At 39.4% G+C, this 17,857-nt stretch overlaps 1 protein-coding gene across 1 annotated transcript in view; it reads left to right on the top strand.

The window, feature by feature from the left end:
• COL24A1 (collagen type XXIV alpha 1 chain) overlaps window positions 1-17,857 on the top strand; it is a 144,447-nt gene that overhangs the window by 25,863 nt on the left and 100,727 nt on the right. The window contains exons 4-7 of the mRNA XM_034437135.2: window positions 1,927-1,980; window positions 8,074-8,127; window positions 10,944-10,997; window positions 14,289-14,342. Coding sequence (XP_034293026.2) covers window positions 1,927-1,980; window positions 8,074-8,127; window positions 10,944-10,997; window positions 14,289-14,342 — 216 coding nt within the window. The remainder of the gene's footprint in view (window positions 1-1,926; window positions 1,981-8,073; window positions 8,128-10,943; window positions 10,998-14,288; window positions 14,343-17,857) is intronic.

Genomic DNA, 17,857 nt, shown 5'->3' with positions numbered 1-17,857 from the left:
TTTATTGCTTACAGTCAAGTAAAAAAAAAATGCACTAGATTTAAAAAACCAACCAACCAAAAACAATCGAATAAATGGAGAAGCCAGAAATTTTCCTAAGATTTATAGAATCAGTTATACTCTGTTTCCCCCAAAATAAGACATCCCCTGATAATAAGCACAATCGGGCTTTTGAGCGCATGGCAATAAGGCCAAGCGCTTATTTCAGGGTTCAAAGAAAAATAAGACAGGGTCTTATTTTCAGGGAAACATAGTAATACTTCATGATTGCTAACTCCCCATTATCATAAAAAAGGGTGGGGAGAAGTGAATTGAACAAGAACCACAGTTAATTCCATTCATTTCTATTGTAATCTATTAAATTGCCTCCAAATATTTGTGGGCGCCATTTCAGAAAGGAGGATAGTTCAGTAGAGAAAGTGACTGCATTCCTGTATCTCTTACAATAAGGTTACAACAACTTATATTCATTGATCAGCTTGGTAATGACTGAAATATGACTGTGTTAAGAAACTCAACATGGCTATTTTCAAGGCACATTTCTGAATGTATCCCAACTTTTCCAATGAAGGCAGCATGTTAGAAATCCTGCCGTTGTTGAAGGTATTGAAAGATCTGGTAAGGAAATATCACTGAAACGATGATCCAATGGGTCATATCTTATCTAGTATATTTTTTAAAAATGTAGTTATTTTAGTTTGGCTTCTGCAGGATTGAAGCTATGCAGCCGTAATATAATTTGGCAGCTAATTATACTTTTCATTCCTATCTGCTTTGCCTTTATTACATCAGACCACGATGAAAATGATTGTTGCATTACATTTCTAACCACATCTTCAAATGGAAGAGTGAATTTGGCACAAATTTAGGAATTGTGGTGATAGGCTTTAGGAATTTGGATTGGCCTTCAGTTCTAAAAAAAAATATTGAGCTCCATAAAACAAATTAATTACTTTCTCTCAACAAAATTGATTGAGGGGTTATGTTCCCTGATGCACCAAAAGAGTATTAAAATAACAACAACACTTCATTGGATATTCTTGACAGTATATTTTATAGGTGTCTTTTCTAGATATGCAGTTTGGACAACCATTCTTAAATACTTTTAGATCATAGCTTGCTCAGTTGGTGTCCTGCCTATTTGCCAGTTGTTTCAGTGATCTTTTGGCTAAAATCTTACTTTTTCTTAACTGATGGCCTTCTTTACAATAGGTGGTGAGTCTTACAGGCTTCTTGTTATTCCTGTAGATATTCTGGAAATAATCAGACAGTTTGTATATTTGATCAGCTCTCTGGGGATTTAAAGGCATTTCTAATTTTGTTAGTGTATTTTCCAATAAGGATATGTATAAAATTAAGAAATGGTCCAAAGTTGGCCAACCCATGCTAAGACTTCCATGTTTATCTACTAGAAAGTTATCTTGGCTTAACCAATCAAGCAGCCATGAATATAGATGGCTGTCATAAAGGCTGTTGGTTTGCAGTTTACATGGGCTTCTCCTTTTTATATTATTCCAATCCAAATAAATAGATGCAAGGCTGATGGCCTATCAATTTATTTATCTTTCCTTATTTTCAATCCTTGATAACTTAGTTACAATCTAAACCAGGTTGAGTGGCCATTAATTGAATTTTCCTGCTTAAACTGCTATTGTATATTAATAAGTATTGTGTCTCACTAGAAGTTACTATCTGAGCCATCTAACCACTGTTGCTTCTAAGGCACATATTAGTCATTGTGGTATTTATTGTAAGCATTTTTTTTTCAATTTCAAAAATCCTGTGCACTTAGTCAATCTATTGTAGGTAGGGAAACTAAACTAACGGATAATTTCAATTTCTGAAAGACAAAATTTGACAAAAAGATTGTCATTCCTATGCTGGATTTTCGTGTTCATATTTTATTTTGTTTCATTTCCCCTTTAGGGACCTCCAGGTCTTCCAGGATTACCTGGCCCATCAGGAAAGCGAGGCCCAAGAGTGAGTAAAAGATAGATATCTGTTTCCAGAAATACATCTTTTCACAACCAAGTAGACCACTTGTTTCTGAACTGTCTCAATGCATTAAAAAATGAAATGTTTTTAATTCCTCTACTCTAGGAAATTAGCAGTCCATTTTGTTTCACATTGCAACTAAAGTAAACTTTGAACTAATGTGATAACAAAAAATATATTCAGGCTACATTTTGCTCCTCTTCAATTTTTTTCATTCCTCTCATCAATATGTCTCTGAAGCCCAGTGTCCAATTTTATTTCCTTTTTGGAGTGAGGTAGAATGGACTTCCTAGAATTTTACATCCTGAAGGTAGAAAGCAGAAAGCAGTAAACTGGTGGGGGCTTTCACTGCTGATATCACTTCAGCAATGTTGAGCTTCAGGGTTTAGTGACTGTGGTTTAAAGAACATATTTCCTTTAGTTGCTGGCAAAACATTAAGAAATGTGTTCTCTAGGCCATGGTCACTAAACCCTTAAGCGCAAGACTGCCAACAGTGAAGAAACTGTTAAAGTTGTAATCATATAATGCCTCTTTACTCTTGGTGTAGTAACAATGTGATTGACTACAAGGAATTTCTCTCTCTTTTGGTAAAGCAATGAATTGTATTCAGGAGTTTAACAATTCATACATATTTTTTTTTAAAATTAACAAAATTTCTATAAGCAAAAATTCTGAAATCCAGAATTTGCCTGCTGGTTATTATACATTTTATTGTTCACCCATGCTGGATTTTTTTTTGTCTGTGAGATATATGTTAATAATATTTACATAATAATATGCAAACAGATTTTAGCTTTTTTCTGTTAAACATTGGTTGAGGCATTAAGAAAGGAATTTCTGGCATGTTATGATGAACAAAAGCTAACTCATCAAAAACGTGTTAGCTGGCTTATATTAAAGTTAACTGCACTGATGCAGATTCCATGTGTGTTGGCAGGCAACATACAAAAATCTTCCCTATCAAATGACTGAAAATTTGGCATGTCTTTTTACCAATTGGAGAAAGAGAAATTTCTACAGTGTCCGTTTATTATTTCCCACCCACTTTGTAAGACTAATTATCACTGGCTAAGTTGTCAAGTGACAAACAGTATAGTTAGGGAAGATGTTTGAGCCCCTCCATTATGGCTTCATGTGATATGTCAGCAAGTCCATTAAGGCTCATTTGGCAATAATGACTTTATAATCATTGTTTAATGTTATATATGAATTGAAATGCTAACAGAAATGACAGGGCTATATTTGTTATTCAAAAATCACAAAAAGAATGACATATATACCGAATTCCTTTGAATTAAAAACTCATTCCTGATAAGTAACTTACGCATGAAACTTATTTATGCAAACAAAGTGTTGCTGCATTAGCTTTGGTTACCAAAAGGACATGGAATTGATTTTGTATCATTTTCATTAGTTAGCCATACAGAAAGGAATATAGGTAGTCCTCAAAACACAGCAGTTCATTTAGTGACTCTTTGAAGTTACAATGAAAAAGGTGACTTACAACCATTTTTCACTCTTACAATGGTTACAGCATCCCCATGATCAAAAATCAGATCATGGGGATCAAAATTGGAACTGACTCATATTTATGACAGTTGCAGTGTCCTGGGACCATGTGATCACGTTTTGCGACCTTCTGACAAGCAAAATCAATAGGGAAGCCAGATTCATTTAACAATCGTGTTACTTACTTAACAACTGCAGTGATTCACTTAACAACTGTGGCAAGAAAGGTCATAAAATGGAGCAAAAGTTGTTACTTACTAACTTAACAATGCATTAATTCACTTAACTGTTTCACTTAGCAACAGTAATTTTGGACTGATTTACTGTTCTAAGTTGAGGACTATGTATGCCTTTAAACATTATCTGAATAAGTCTTTAATATTCTGAAAAATATGATACAGGCATTCCACCCTATCTCTTTTCATAAATAAATATGTAAGGACAAAAAGTACACCATGGTATCTTACTTTCTACTTCAACCATGAATCTCCATTCTAGTAGGAGCCACAATACTTGCCTCCTCCATTTTTTTATTTTATTTGTTTAAATTTCTATACCGCCCTTCTCCAATGTAGGACTCAGGGCGGTGAACAGCCAAAGTAAAAACAAGACATACATACAAAACATACAAAATCTAAAAACTGTTTAAAATAATTAAATAATTTTGGCCGTAATTAAAACATTCCAATTTAAAATCCATTTAAAATTTGACTCAAGCCAGCCCAGCTAGTTGAAATAAATGGGTTTTTAGGCCCGACGAAAAATCCGGAGGTCTGTTATTGTACGTAGCTCTGGGGGGAGGTTGTTCCAGAGGGCGGGCGCCGCCACAGAGAAGGCTCTCCCCCTGGGGGTCGCCAGCCGACATTGTCTGGCGGACGGCACCCTGAGGAGGCCCACTCTGTGGGAGCGTACTGGCCGGTGGGAGGCTATTGGTGGCAGAAGGCGGTCTCGTAAGTACCCCGGCCCTAAGCCATGGAGCGCTTTAAAGGTGGTCACCAACACCTTGAAGCGCACCCGGAAGACCACCGGGAGCCAGTGCAGCTCGCGCAGGAGAGGTGTCACGTGGGAGCGTCTCGTCGCCCCCAAAATCCCCCGCGCGGCCGCGTTCTGGACCAGCTGGAGCCTCCGGGTGCACCCCAGGGGGAGCCCCATGTAGAGAGCGTTGCAGTAGTCCAGGCGGGAAGTGACGAGTGCCTGAGTGACTGTGCGTAGGGAGTCCCGATCTAGAAAGGGGCGCAACTGGCGTATCAGGCGGACCTGATAAAAAGCCCCCCTGGCCACGGCCGCCAAATGATCTTCTAACGACAGCCGTGCGTCCAGGAGGACGCCCAAGTTACGAGCCCCCTCCGTGGGGGTGAGTGATTCGCCCCCAATAGCCAGCGATGGCGTCAGCTGGCTATATCGGGACGCCGGAAGCCACAGCCACTCGGTCTTGGAGGGGTTGAGTTGGAGCCTGTTTCTCCCCATCCAGGCCCGCACGACCTCCAGGCACTGGGACATCACTTTAAGGGCATCATTGGGGTGGCCTGGGGTGGAGATGTACAGCTGGGTGTCATCAGCGTACTGATGGAACTCCACCCCGAAGCCACGGATGATCTCACCCAGTGGCTTTACATAAATGTTGAACAGAAGGGGCGAGAGGACCGACCCTTGTGGCACCCCACAAGCAAGGTGCCTCGGGGTCGACCGCTGCCCCCCTGTCAACACAGATTGCGACCGGTCAGAGAGGTAGGAGGAGAACCACCGCAAAACGGTGCCTCCCACCCCAACCCCGCCAACCGGTGCAACATGATACCATGGTCGATGGTATCAAAAGCCGCTAAGAGGTCTAACAGGACCAGGATAGAGGAGCAACCCCTATCCCGGGCCCTCCAGAGATCATCCACCAATGCGACCAATGCCGTTTCCGTGCTGTGCCCAGGCCTGTTTTAGGGTCTGTCAGAATGGTATAACAATCCATATACCCTTAAGTTTTCATAGTAGAGAGATGTAGCTGTTATATTATGTCTCTGTGTATGAGGTTTTAAATGGTTTCCACCCCCTCCTCTGGAAAAGGGGGAGGAAATCTCTATTTTTATACAGTGTATATCCGATGTGGTCAATATAACTAAAAACACCCATGTTTTAGCTGAGAAAAATATGTGATGAATATATTGTTTAGTCTCTCTTTGTCAAATGGCATCCTGTGACTCATTATGCCAACAGGATGCTTTCAAGATTCTCAACACAGAGGAGGGCAGTGTGTTCTTTTCCTACTCTATTGCTGGCTATGGTTCCAAATGTAGCCATACAAATTAGTAGCCTTTGAGATCCTGAGATACCCAAGGGTTTCTCCAATTTCCTTTTAATCTATCAAAATTAGTGGCTAAGAAACAGGTATGGTGAGGGAAGGAATATTCTACTTTATGGCTGTAGTTCTTCATCATTTAGTAGAAATTGTATACGTCTGTATATTTGAGGTTATGCATTATTTTATATACCTGTATGAGTTTTTCCTTCACTCAATTTTGTTTCATGATAATTTCTTGTCCGGGACCTAATTTAGCCCTATAATCACTTTGATTGCATTATATGCAGTTTTCCTATCTTGTCAATATCCTTTCTGAGGTGGAATAATTAGAACTCTACACAGAATTCCAATCCAGAATGCAGTCACATAATAGTTTTGTATGAAAGTCTTATTATATTGGCTATTTTATTTTCAGTTTACTATCAAATGATTTCAAGTAGGAAGACTGCTTTTTACATTGGCAACATGCGGTTGAAAGTTTCCTTCTGACCATAATTCCAGAGTCACTTTCCTTAGCAGTTTCAGCTTAGCCCAAATCCCACTATCAAATTTCCTAAATCTTCTCTAGTGCTCTCCAGATATTTTAGATTAGGACTCTGACGCTAGCAAGATTGACTGAGTATTGCAGAAATGGTAATCCAACAATACATCATCAAAAAAGATCCTTGTTGGCAAAGCTGGAATGTTAGGTCATCTCCTATAGTACTGGACAAAACAAAAACTAGTTCTACAGCTCAATATTTGGAAAAGTTGAATGCTCAAACTTATTTTAGGAAAAAGATTTATCATGTTAATTAATAGAGTGGGATTTTACTGTTTGCTTCTTGTAGCCTTGCTACTTGATTACTCAGATGTTCCATTTATTGTGTTAATGAAGATATTCTTTTATTGAATTAAAGTTTGTTTACTCGATTTTCTTTGTATTGTTGTTGTTTTTTATTTTTTTGTACCAAATATGTTTTGTATGGATTTTTTCTATGTGTTACAAAGACTCAATTTGATTGCCGCAGCACAGAAGTATCTTTAAATGAGTATTTGACATGCTAAATGACTTATTCTCTATATTGATTGGTACAGCCTTCAGTTTGTAGGGTGAAGAGAAGAAGATCTCATAGTTAGTGTGAAATTGTCAGCCCTTCAAAGTTGTCCAAATCAATAAACAGACTCAAAACAGAAAAACTAGAACTACAGCTACTCTTCTGTTAATAACCATTCATTCAGTTACTGTTCAGAGTTACTGCGGCAATGAATAGATGGTAGCTGTGCCCAAGTCCCTGAAGTTATGGCTGTTGCAATGCCACTGCAGTCACATGTTCAAAATTCAGGCACCTGACAGCAGTCCTGTACTTAAGACTACAGGGCTGCTGCAACGCCCCTCATCTTTCTGTCCCGCTCCCCATGTCTGCCCTTTTGACTGCCTTGCACTCTGCCACCTATGCTGGTCCTGCTGTCCTGCTAGTTTTGCCACTCTGCATTCCACTGGACCTTCTGTCTGCTCTGCTGGCCATTTTGCCCTATCAATCCTGCCACACCCTGTTGACCTTCCCTATCTTCCTCCTCCTAACACTGATGAGTTGCACGCGATCTGGCTCCTTGCGGCTCTGAAAGCTGCTATCCATGCCAGATCTTCTTCCCAAAGCCATGCATGTGCCTCTGTCCAAATCACACATGCCCTTGCTCAAATAATGAATGGCTTCTTTGCAAGGCTATGAAGCCTTCCAAAGCATTAAGAGAATGCTGCATCCTGATTTGGACAAGGCTGCACACAGCCTTGGAAAGAAGACCTGGAGTGACCAGAAGCTGCCTTGCAAGAGCCAAGACAAGTGCACCTAGTCAATACACTAGGAAGGTGAAGAATAGTTGAAGGGTGGCGGAGGGATTGAAGCACAGGGCATCCAAAAGGACAGTGATGGGGAGGAGATAGGTGAGTAGGGAGAGCTGGAGGGGAGGCAGTCCCTTATTTTATGGAGGTTTGGGACTGGGAGGGACCAAGCGCGGAATGGCTGGATTAGGATCGGTTCTTACCTAGCGACTTGGTGGGATTCAATTAATGACAGCAACTGAGGCTGCCAGGAAGAAGCTTCTCTTGAATCTATTTCTAATACATTCACTGTTTTTTGGGACTAAGTATAGTTGTAATGGTTTCTGAATAATTTCTTTAGACCAATGTTCATGACACCCAACATAAATAGGTTAATAATCCCTAAGAAACTTCCTTGCACAAATAAAGTTTTATCCTTACTGTTTTTTGTAATTATGTATTTTATATTTTCCATAGGGTATCCCAGGCCCACATGGAAATCCTGGGCTACCAGGTTTGCCTGGTTCAAAGGTATGCTACACTTGAATATGATTATGTTAATGATTTTCCACTTAGTAACCATGTCCATTTGCTTAGCAATCGAAGGGGAAATATTATAGTATGCCCATCGTGGCCACCTGATTTTCTGCTTAACAACTGCATTGCTTAGCAACTAAATTACTCATCCCTTTTGTGGTTCTTAAGTGAGGACTATCTGTAAAAGCAAAACCATTATTTAAAAGGTGGTTTATGTTTTAAAAGGCAAGGGTTAACAAAGCAGCCATTTTTAATTTTATTTTCACACACGCATTATTCAAAGAAAATATTTGAATACTGAAATAAAGGTCTTGCCTCAGCATTCCTCTTTTATTTGTTTAGCAACTTCCTAAGCTTTGTTACCTGAAGGGTAAAATACTGTAATGCTTTGATAGAATAAAATCTAGTAGGCAGTTTAAAAGGGAGCTTCAGTAGCAGAAACTATGTAGATAGATCTAGACAGCTGTATGGAATTCTGGAAAGCCTTCAGCTCAGATTTAGTTAGAGCTCCTTGATAAATGAGTTACAGGATAAAACGAACTACAGCCATTTGTTCTAATACGGTTCCTTAGGGTGGGAATCTGACCTGCAGTGACAGATGTTAAAAACTGCTCCTGGTCACCAAAATATATTAGATAAGCTTTGCCCAGGTTAATGTAAAACAAGTACTGTGTAATATAGTGTACTATAAGTATCTAGAACAGCAAATAGAGAATATTTTGGCATATGAATCTGGGTTAATGATGTTTGGGTTAATTTGAAAATTTAGGTTTTTTTGGGGGGGGGAAGTTTGCACATTCTCCTGAAAGTTGAAAAACATGATTGATTCAAGGAGGAGGAGAATACTGCAGCAACAAATTTAAGTGTAGTGAATAAAGTTTTGATAAGGAATAGTTCCTTGTTCCTACACTTGCAGCTTCTTAATTTTCTCCTGTTCAGTGTAAGGAAGTGAAAATATAATTATGATGGACAGTGAGGAATTAATAGGCCGGAGAAATGGCAATTCTTAAATTGGAGCTAGAGAAGAATTTAAGGGTTAGTAGAACTTCCATCACTTTCAAAACAGGTTTAATCCTTTCCAAGTTAAGCTCAGTAGAACTTCATCAGCTTCTCTAATTAGCATGAACGGTTGTTTTTACCAAGATTATGTCAGCCTACATCAATAGTCACCAACAAGTTTGAGCAGGCAGCCAAAAGAAATTTATTTTGTTAATCCCAAACTTAAATGTTCTGTGGGTTCTCAAAACACCTAACTCTTAATCTCTTGTTATTGATAGGATCCGCTACTTACTTGTAAAAAAGAAATAATAAAAATTCAATCTCTTCAAGTTTTAGAGTAATTAGAAGAAACAGATAAGATTGAAAAATGGGTTAATATTGATACATGGGTTAATATTGTATCATTTAAAAGTTATTAAGAAAAGGGAAATGAAGAAATGTCCCACACATTACAGATCCTGAACAAAATTAGTGCAGTAAAATTTTGAAATAATTCAGTAATTGATAGTATAAATATAATGACTTCATTTTGTCATATATTTTAAAAATGGTTTAAGAGACAAAGATACTTTATTAATATAGCTAGATCCTTTTCCAGATTTTACAAACTACCGCTTTGGGTTTAAATAATACATTTGTATATAAGAATCCTATAGAAGCTGATGTTGCGGGAAGTCATTATACAAACCATGTACTTGTTCCATTTTGCTACTCAAAATGACTCAATTCCTAACATTTGTACAAAGTCATCATCATATAGTGTACCTGATGCCTCTTAGACTCTCTGTACCCTTGGTCTTCATGGATGTGCTTGCACATGTTCAATGACACTACTTGAACCAAAAGTGATTCAGCTCCCTTGAGTGGATATTTCCCAATTTAGAAAAATCAGTTTCCAAGCCTAACAAATCAGGCCAAGCGTTTCAAAAAGAACATGGTTTCCAAATAGGCTTAAGAGAGAAATCAACAATGTATTACCCACACATGCCAGAATTAATCAAACATATATACCATTTGCCTACCTCTCAAACTAAATAAAAATTATTTTAAAACAGTAGGGTAACACCTATGAGAATTTAACATCTATGAGATTTTTGGAAACTCTCAGAAAAGAACCTTGAAGTCAAGTAAGATGTGGGGTTGTTCATTACAAACTTTCTCACTTGAGGTTGGGGGAGAAAATTTTGAAACTTTTCCATTTTACTTTGGGAAGCAAAGAATTACTTTGCCATTGCCTCAGAAGTTTGCTAACATTGGCTTAAGCTATGCTAAAGCCGAATAAATACAGAAAAGAAAATTAGGAGAAAATTTAAGGAAAAGAAATAAGGGGAAAACAGATATTAGAATAAGAGGAAGGCAAAGGAACATAAGGAAGGAAAATATTACGAGTTATTGGGGATATGTTTGGATTCAGCTTTACTGCTTAAAGATTGAGAAGACTGAAGAATAGGGGTGTTTTTTTTATTGGAATAAGATGGTGGTAATTTAATTTGTCCTTTTTGAATTATATACTTTAAACTACCAGAGAAGTATTAAATATTTCTAAAATACAGCTACTAGAATACTAAAACTGTGTTTTTCTCTTTCTAGATCTAAGTCATGTATACAAACTCCTAGAAGAGTTAATGTTGTAAATTGCATATTAAAATAATATGTCCAATATATAATGGAAATTATTTGCTTGATTAAAGTGTTATTTTATATATTTCATTGAATCTATATAGCCTTCTCCTAAATAACATATTCTCGTCTAAGTGATATTTATCAATAATACCCATGCCTCATATATTAATTTAATTTTGTTATTCCAGGGCCCCAAAGGTGATCCAGGGTTTTCCCCAGGACGAGCAAAGCGTGGAGAAAAAGTAAATTATTTATGATCTAGAACTATCTAGTAGAAATATTGCTCATATTCTTATTTGTACTGTATGATTAATGTTTTTACGTCCAATTTAAAATAATAGAAGCATTATGTAGACAAATGAAATTGTGGTTTGGAGAGTTACAAACATTTTCTGATAAAAGCATGGGCATCAACAGAAATTCCCTGCTTTCGTCAAAATGATCAAAGCAGTGTCATACTGCAAGCTTCATCTCTTTGGTGGGAGGGTGACTCACAATGCACAAACAAAAGGGGAAATATGCACAAACAAATGCACAAACAAAAGGGGAAACAAAAGGGGTTTGTCTAATTGTTGAACATATGGATCTCAAAATGCTACATTGGTCCATATAATGTGCTCCTGTATTGCTGTTGACTTTCTTTTGGATACAATCTATTTCACCAATTAATTTTGTTTGGAAAGACTTCTTTGGTACAGGTTCTTTTGATATACATTAAGTTGAAAACTAATAGAAAGACTAATAGAAATGGATACTGCATGTTTCATATTTGAAAAAAAAGGTTGGAACTATTCTATTAAGCAGTGATCCTCTCTATTTATTGAAGATGGTGCTATTGATACACACCAGGGCAGTCAAGCTGTAATCTAACTGGGATCACCTTGCAATTTTATTGTTATTGCAAGATTCACTATCCAGAGCTTGATGCAAAAGAGTAATATGTAAATGGAATTATCTCTTATGAATTCATTTCATTTTTCATTTTCATTTTATTTGATTTATATACCGCCCTACTCCCGAAGGGCTCAGAGCAGTGAACAGCCACAAGATAAAACACATAAATACAAAATTTAAAAGCAAAGTAAAACCGAATTAAACAATTCGGCCCAAGACAGATTTAAAACACCCCAATAATTTAAAACAGATTAAAATTTACATTTTAAAAAGGGGAAAAAGGGAAAAGATCAGGCCAGGCCAGCCTGATGGAATAAAAAGGTCTTAAGAGCGCGGCGGAAGGTGCACAGATCTGGGATCCTCCGTATCTCCGGGGGGAGCTCATTCCAGATAGTAGGTGCCCCCACAGAGAAGGCTCTCCCCCTGGGGGCCGCCAGTCAACATTGTTTGGCCGACGGCACCCGGAGGAACCCCTCTCTGATAGCATACCGGCCGGTGGGAGGCTATTGGTGGCAGCAGGCGGTCCCTTAGGTAACCAGGTCCTAAGCCATGGAGCGCTCAAAAGGTGGTAACCAAAACCTTGAAGCGCACCCGGAAGACCACCGGGAGCCAGTGCAGCTCGCGCAGGAGAGGTGTTACATGGGAACACCATGTTGCTCCCATAACCACCCGCGCAGCTGTACTCTGCGCCAGTTGGAGCCTCCGGGTGCTCCTCAAGGGGAGCCCCATGTAGAGAGCGTTGCAATAGTCCAGGCAGGAAGTGACGAGGGCATGAGTGACCATGAGTAAGGAGTCCCGATCCAGAAAGGACACAACTGGCGAATCAGGCGAACCTGATGAAAAATCCTCCCGGTCACGGCCGTCAGATGGTCTTCTAAAGACAGCCGTGAATCCAGGAGGACACCCAAGTTGTGAGCCCTCTCCATGGGGGCCAACGATTCGCCCCCAATAGTCAGTGATGGCGCCAACTGACTATATCGGGACGTCAGAAACCACAGCCACTCGGTCTTGGATGGGTTGAGCCTGAGCCTGTTTCTCCCCATCCAGATCCACACAGCCTCCAGGCACCGGGACATCACTTCAAGGGCATCGTTGGGGTGGTCCGGGGTGGAGATGTACAGCTGAGTGTCGTCAGCATACTGGAGGTACTTCACCCCGAAACCACGGAGATCTCGCCCAGCGGCTTTACATAAATGTTGAACAGAAGGGGCGAGAGGACCGACTCTTGTGGCACCCCACATATGAGGGGCCTCGGGGTCGACCTCTGCTCCCCTGCCAACACAGACTACAACCGGTCGGAGAGAAAGGAGAACCACTGCAACACAGTGACCCCCACCCATAACTCTTCCAACTGGTGCAGCATGATACCATGGTCAATGGTATCAAAAGCCGCTGAGAGATCTAATAGGACCAGGACAGAGAAGCAACCCCTGTCCCGAGCCCTCCAGAAATCATCAACCAACGCGACCAATGCCGTTTCCGTGCTGTACCCAGGCCTGAAGCCCGACTGGAACGGATCCAGATACATCGTTTCATCCAGGTGCTGGGGGAACTGTCGCGCAACCACACTCTCAACAACCTTTGCCACAAAGTGAAGGTTGGAGACCGGACGATAATTAGCCAACACTGCCGGGTCCAGGGAAGGCTTCTTGAGGAGAGGCCTCACCACCGCCTCTTTCAAGGCGGCGGGGAAGTCACTCTCACCCAATGAAGCATTTATAATCCCCTGGAGCCAGCCTCGCGTCACCTCCCGGGAAGCCAGCACTAACCAGGAGGGACACGGGTCCAACAAACATGTGGTCGCGTTCAGTCTGCCCAGAATCCTGTCCACGTCATCAGGATAACATTCTCAAGACCTGCCTCCATCATCCTCCCTGAAACTACCCAGTCGGAGTCCAGGTCTTCTTGAATCTGAGTGATTTTGTCATACAGATACTGTACAAAGTCCTCAGCTCTACCCTCCAAGGGATCCTCTCACGCTCCCTGGTGGAGCAGGGAGCGGGTCACCCTAAACAGGGCGGCTGGGCGGTTATTTGATGACACAATAAGAGCAGCAATATAGTTACATTTTGCTGCTTTTATCGCCACTAGGTAATTCTTAATATGAGATCTTACCAGTGTCCGGTTGGATTCAGAAAGGCTGGCCCTCCAACTGCTCTCTAGGCGTCTTTTCCGGCGCTTCATCTCCCTTAGCTCCTCAGTAAACCAAGGAGCCAGATGAGATCATCGCCGGGTCAGAGGCCGCAAAGGCACGACCCGATCCAGACCTCCAGCGGCCGCCATTCTTAATACCAGCACTTAGCAGAGTTTATAATTCTTCCACAAAAATTCACTCCAGGTTTTTCTTTATTTCAGAAATATAATTTAAGAAGAGCAAGGCATGATAATGTTACTACTATACTACCAAAAAATCAGGAATCCTAGCTAGTTCACTGCTGTTCACCCAAAGATCTGCAGGAGATTCTCTGAATCTTTGGCTTAAAGTCACTGAAATCTGCTAATGGTAGAAGCAATGCCATGTTGATGGTCATATTGCAGTAGTTTGAGGGCTGTGGGGAACATAGTCTTTCTAGAATATACCTGTATGGTCATTCTTCGATCTGGTATCATGCTACATTAACCTTATACTAAATTTATAGGGTGATGCAGGACTAACAGGGCTACCTGGCATAGAGGGCCTCAAAGGTGAAAAGGTAAGATTCTTTTTATTTTTTGTATGTGTGTTTGTAGGCCATTATTAAGTTTATAATTACAAATAATGCTCCTGTGTAAAAGGAATTTATTACAGATTTCAGAACCTGAGGTTGCAATTCATCATCAGAGCCACTCCTGATACTGAAAACATAGGAAACAAAGTTTTCAACAACCAGTAAGACTCTAGTACTGTAAAACATTGTTTAAATAAATCTGTTTTTAAAAAAGAGTTTCCAAGAAAAGCCTGATACAAGAATATAAATTAATATTGTATTCAATATAAATTGAATGCAGCACCATGGATGCCTTGGAAACTATGGAAATTTATAAATTAATTGTAATTTTGTGGCAATTGAGGTGCTCCTTCTTTGACTGGAATCCTGCTATTTGTAGGAAATTAAATGTATTTTATGTAAGAAATAAATAGTATATAGGTTGAGATTATACTGTGTTTCTTCTGAGTTATCATAGTGAGTTTATGATTGCTTATTTGGTGCAGAGATCTTCCCCAAATCTATTAGAGTAGTCAGAGTTGATTAGGCTAATTCAATATCTAATATTTATAAACTGTCAAGAGACTCTTAGGGAACCTGAAAAAGCATTACAGTATTCATACATAATTATTTAGCATTCATATAATAAGCTGCAAGACTGTACAAAAAAGTACTTTGGAAATTTGATTTCTTCTTTCATTTTAAAGATCAAACATATTCATTTGCATAATGCCTCCCATGTTACAATTACATTACGTAGCCAAATCTCCCTCTATATGAATCCAGTTGTGTGAAATGTAGAGCTTTGAAGCTTTCATCATGGGTATTGCTAAAGGTTTTTCCCATTAGGCAGAACTACAAAATATAATGTGACTGTAATTTTTATAAGCAAATCACTTTGAAGATGCAGCACAATTTTACTTGGCATGTACTTTACTTTCAGCAAAACATTGACAGCTTGTTGGACAACCGTGAGCAAAGGCACCATAGCTTGTATATTTTTGCAAAGCCAAGAGAAAGAAAAAGGCAGACATAGTGTAAATGACAAAATGTTTTGATAAATCTATCTAGGTGACCTTAATATTATTTATGTCCTCCCACTATAGTAATTAGCATGCTAGCCACATTATCTCTGAGTGCTCAACGGATATAAACAATTTGACTAGCACTGATGATGTTACCAGCTTGAGTAATGAAATGTCTGGAAGAAAACAAGCAAGCTGAGAAAGCATCAATGACCCCTTATTTCAACCTTGAGCTACAAATATTCTCCTTTATTGATAAACAATTGATCATATTCCTGATTAATCTTTCCCCTTGTTGCCACTCAGGAGCAATTCCGCTTGCTCTGAATTGTCTTACCAGGGCACATGGCATCAGCATGTGTCTTAATAAATTTTACTATTTTTATTATTTGTGTTCCGGAACAATTCCTTCTTGAAAAAAACCTGACATTTCAATTTAAAACTTTATTGTTACATTTTTTTTAATAATGCTTTGTATTTCTTCAGAATTCCACATCCTAGAACAGGGACATAGAAAAAGATTAGTATTAAATTTGATTGCTATCTATCTGAGTAGTCTGATAACTAATCAATTTATTTATTTTTACTTTTTTTTATTTATTTGTCAAGCATATATAACAGATAAAAGTATAAACATGAATTATGAATACATGAAATGGATATGAATAAAAAGGGACATTAGGACAGGGACGGTAGGCATGTTGGTGCGTTTATGCACGCCCCTTACAGACCTTTGGAATGGGGTGAGGCAACAGTAGACAATCTAAGGTTAAAATTTTGGGGGTTTGGGGAAAAAAACCAGAGAGTCAGGTAGTGCATATCAGGCATTGACCACTCTGTTGCTGAAGTCATATTTTCTGCAATCGAGTTTGGAGCGGTTTACCTTAAGTTTGTATCTATTGTGTGCTCATGTGTTGTTGTGGTTGAAGCTGAAGTAGTCATTGACAGGTAGGACATTGTAGCAGATAATTTTATGTACTGCGCTTAGATCAGACTGAAGGCAGCGTAGTTCTAAATTGTCTAATCCCAAAATTTCAATTCTGGTAGCATAAGGAATTCTATTGCGAGCAGACGAGTGGAGGACTCTTCTCTTGAAATATCTCTGGACTCTTTCAATTGTATTAATCTCTGATATGCAGTGTGGGTTCCAGACAGATGAGCTGTATTCGAGAATTGGTCTAGCAAGGCTCTAGTTAGTAGTACAACATTATCAGAGAAGAAGCTACGCAAGATTAGGTTAACAATTCTTAACAACCCTTTTTGGCAATGGCTCTGGCACATAGATCTTTAGAAATGAGTACTCCAAGGTCCTTGACAGAGTGAGGGTCATCTGCAAGGTCATGTCCATCTAGCTTGTATTTAATGTTCTGATTTTTTTTGCCAATGTGTAAGACAGAGCATTTGTTGGTGGAGATTTGAAGTTGCCACTTGTTTGACCAATCTGACACATAGTCAAGGTCTTTTTGAAGGATAGCAGCATTGTCGGTGGTTTTGAGTAGTTTTACATCATCAGCGAAGAGAAAGCAGTTGCTTATAATATGATCGCAAAGTCATTTATGTAAAATATAGAGAGTGTCGGTCCTAAAACGCTGCCTTGGGGAACACGGGTATTGACAGGTACAGGATTTGATAGAGCACTTCCTATTTTGACCATTTGTTGCCTGTTTGACAAGAAATTAGCTATCCATTTATGCAGGAGTCCAGAAATGCCATAATATAGCGGTCTTTATTGATTGTCAGTTCTGCATGAAGGCCTTACCTTCAAGGAGATAGGGTTGAATTTTGTATTCTTTCAAAGTACAATATAAATGTTTTACCACAACAGCCCTTCATCTTAGAAAAAAAAAAAAAGTAAATAGAAAACAGCCTTTGCAGTTGAGAAGGGAAGAAACAAATATATTTGGCCAGAAATTAAAGATTACTTTATTTTAACATTGTTGATTAGTAGAACTTCTTTCATCAACTAAAAACAAACAAACACCAAATCTTGAATTACTGTGCCAATATTCCTTGAATGGTACATTAACCTGGAACAGAAAATTGTATGCTTAGTTGTACTTTATTTTATTTTTTTAAGTCCATATATTAGGAGGTCCAATATTCTTAGTAATTCTAATAAATTAACAGCCAAGGTTCCACCAAGATGAAATAGGCCTCAGTTTGAAAACTTAGGTCAGTAATGGCGAACCTATCACACGCGTGCCAGAGATGGCACGCAGAGCCCTCTCTCTGGGCACGCGCGCTGTCGCCAGCTGCTCTTCTGGTTTATGGTGTGTGCATGCACGCTGGCCAGCTGATCTTTCCGTGTGCCAGAGCCCCAGAAACCCAAAAACCAGCTGGAACACACCTTGTCTTTCGGTTTCCAGCACTCCAGCACATGCAAAGACCAGCTGGGCAGTGTACATGTGTGTGCTGGAAACCAGAAGACTAGGTGGTGGGGTCACGCATGCGCACCAGCCAGCTGGTCTTTGAGTTTCCGGGGCTCAGGCGTGCGCA

The sequence above is a fragment of the Pantherophis guttatus genome, chromosome 3, assembly GCF_059756535.1.
Source record: "Pantherophis guttatus breed Tessera chromosome 3, ASM5975653v1, whole genome shotgun sequence".
In the NCBI taxonomy this organism is placed as follows: Eukaryota; Metazoa; Chordata; class Lepidosauria; order Squamata; family Colubridae; genus Pantherophis; species Pantherophis guttatus.
Note: the sequence above shows the minus strand (reverse complement) of the source record. Positions and strands in the feature narration are given on the sequence as shown.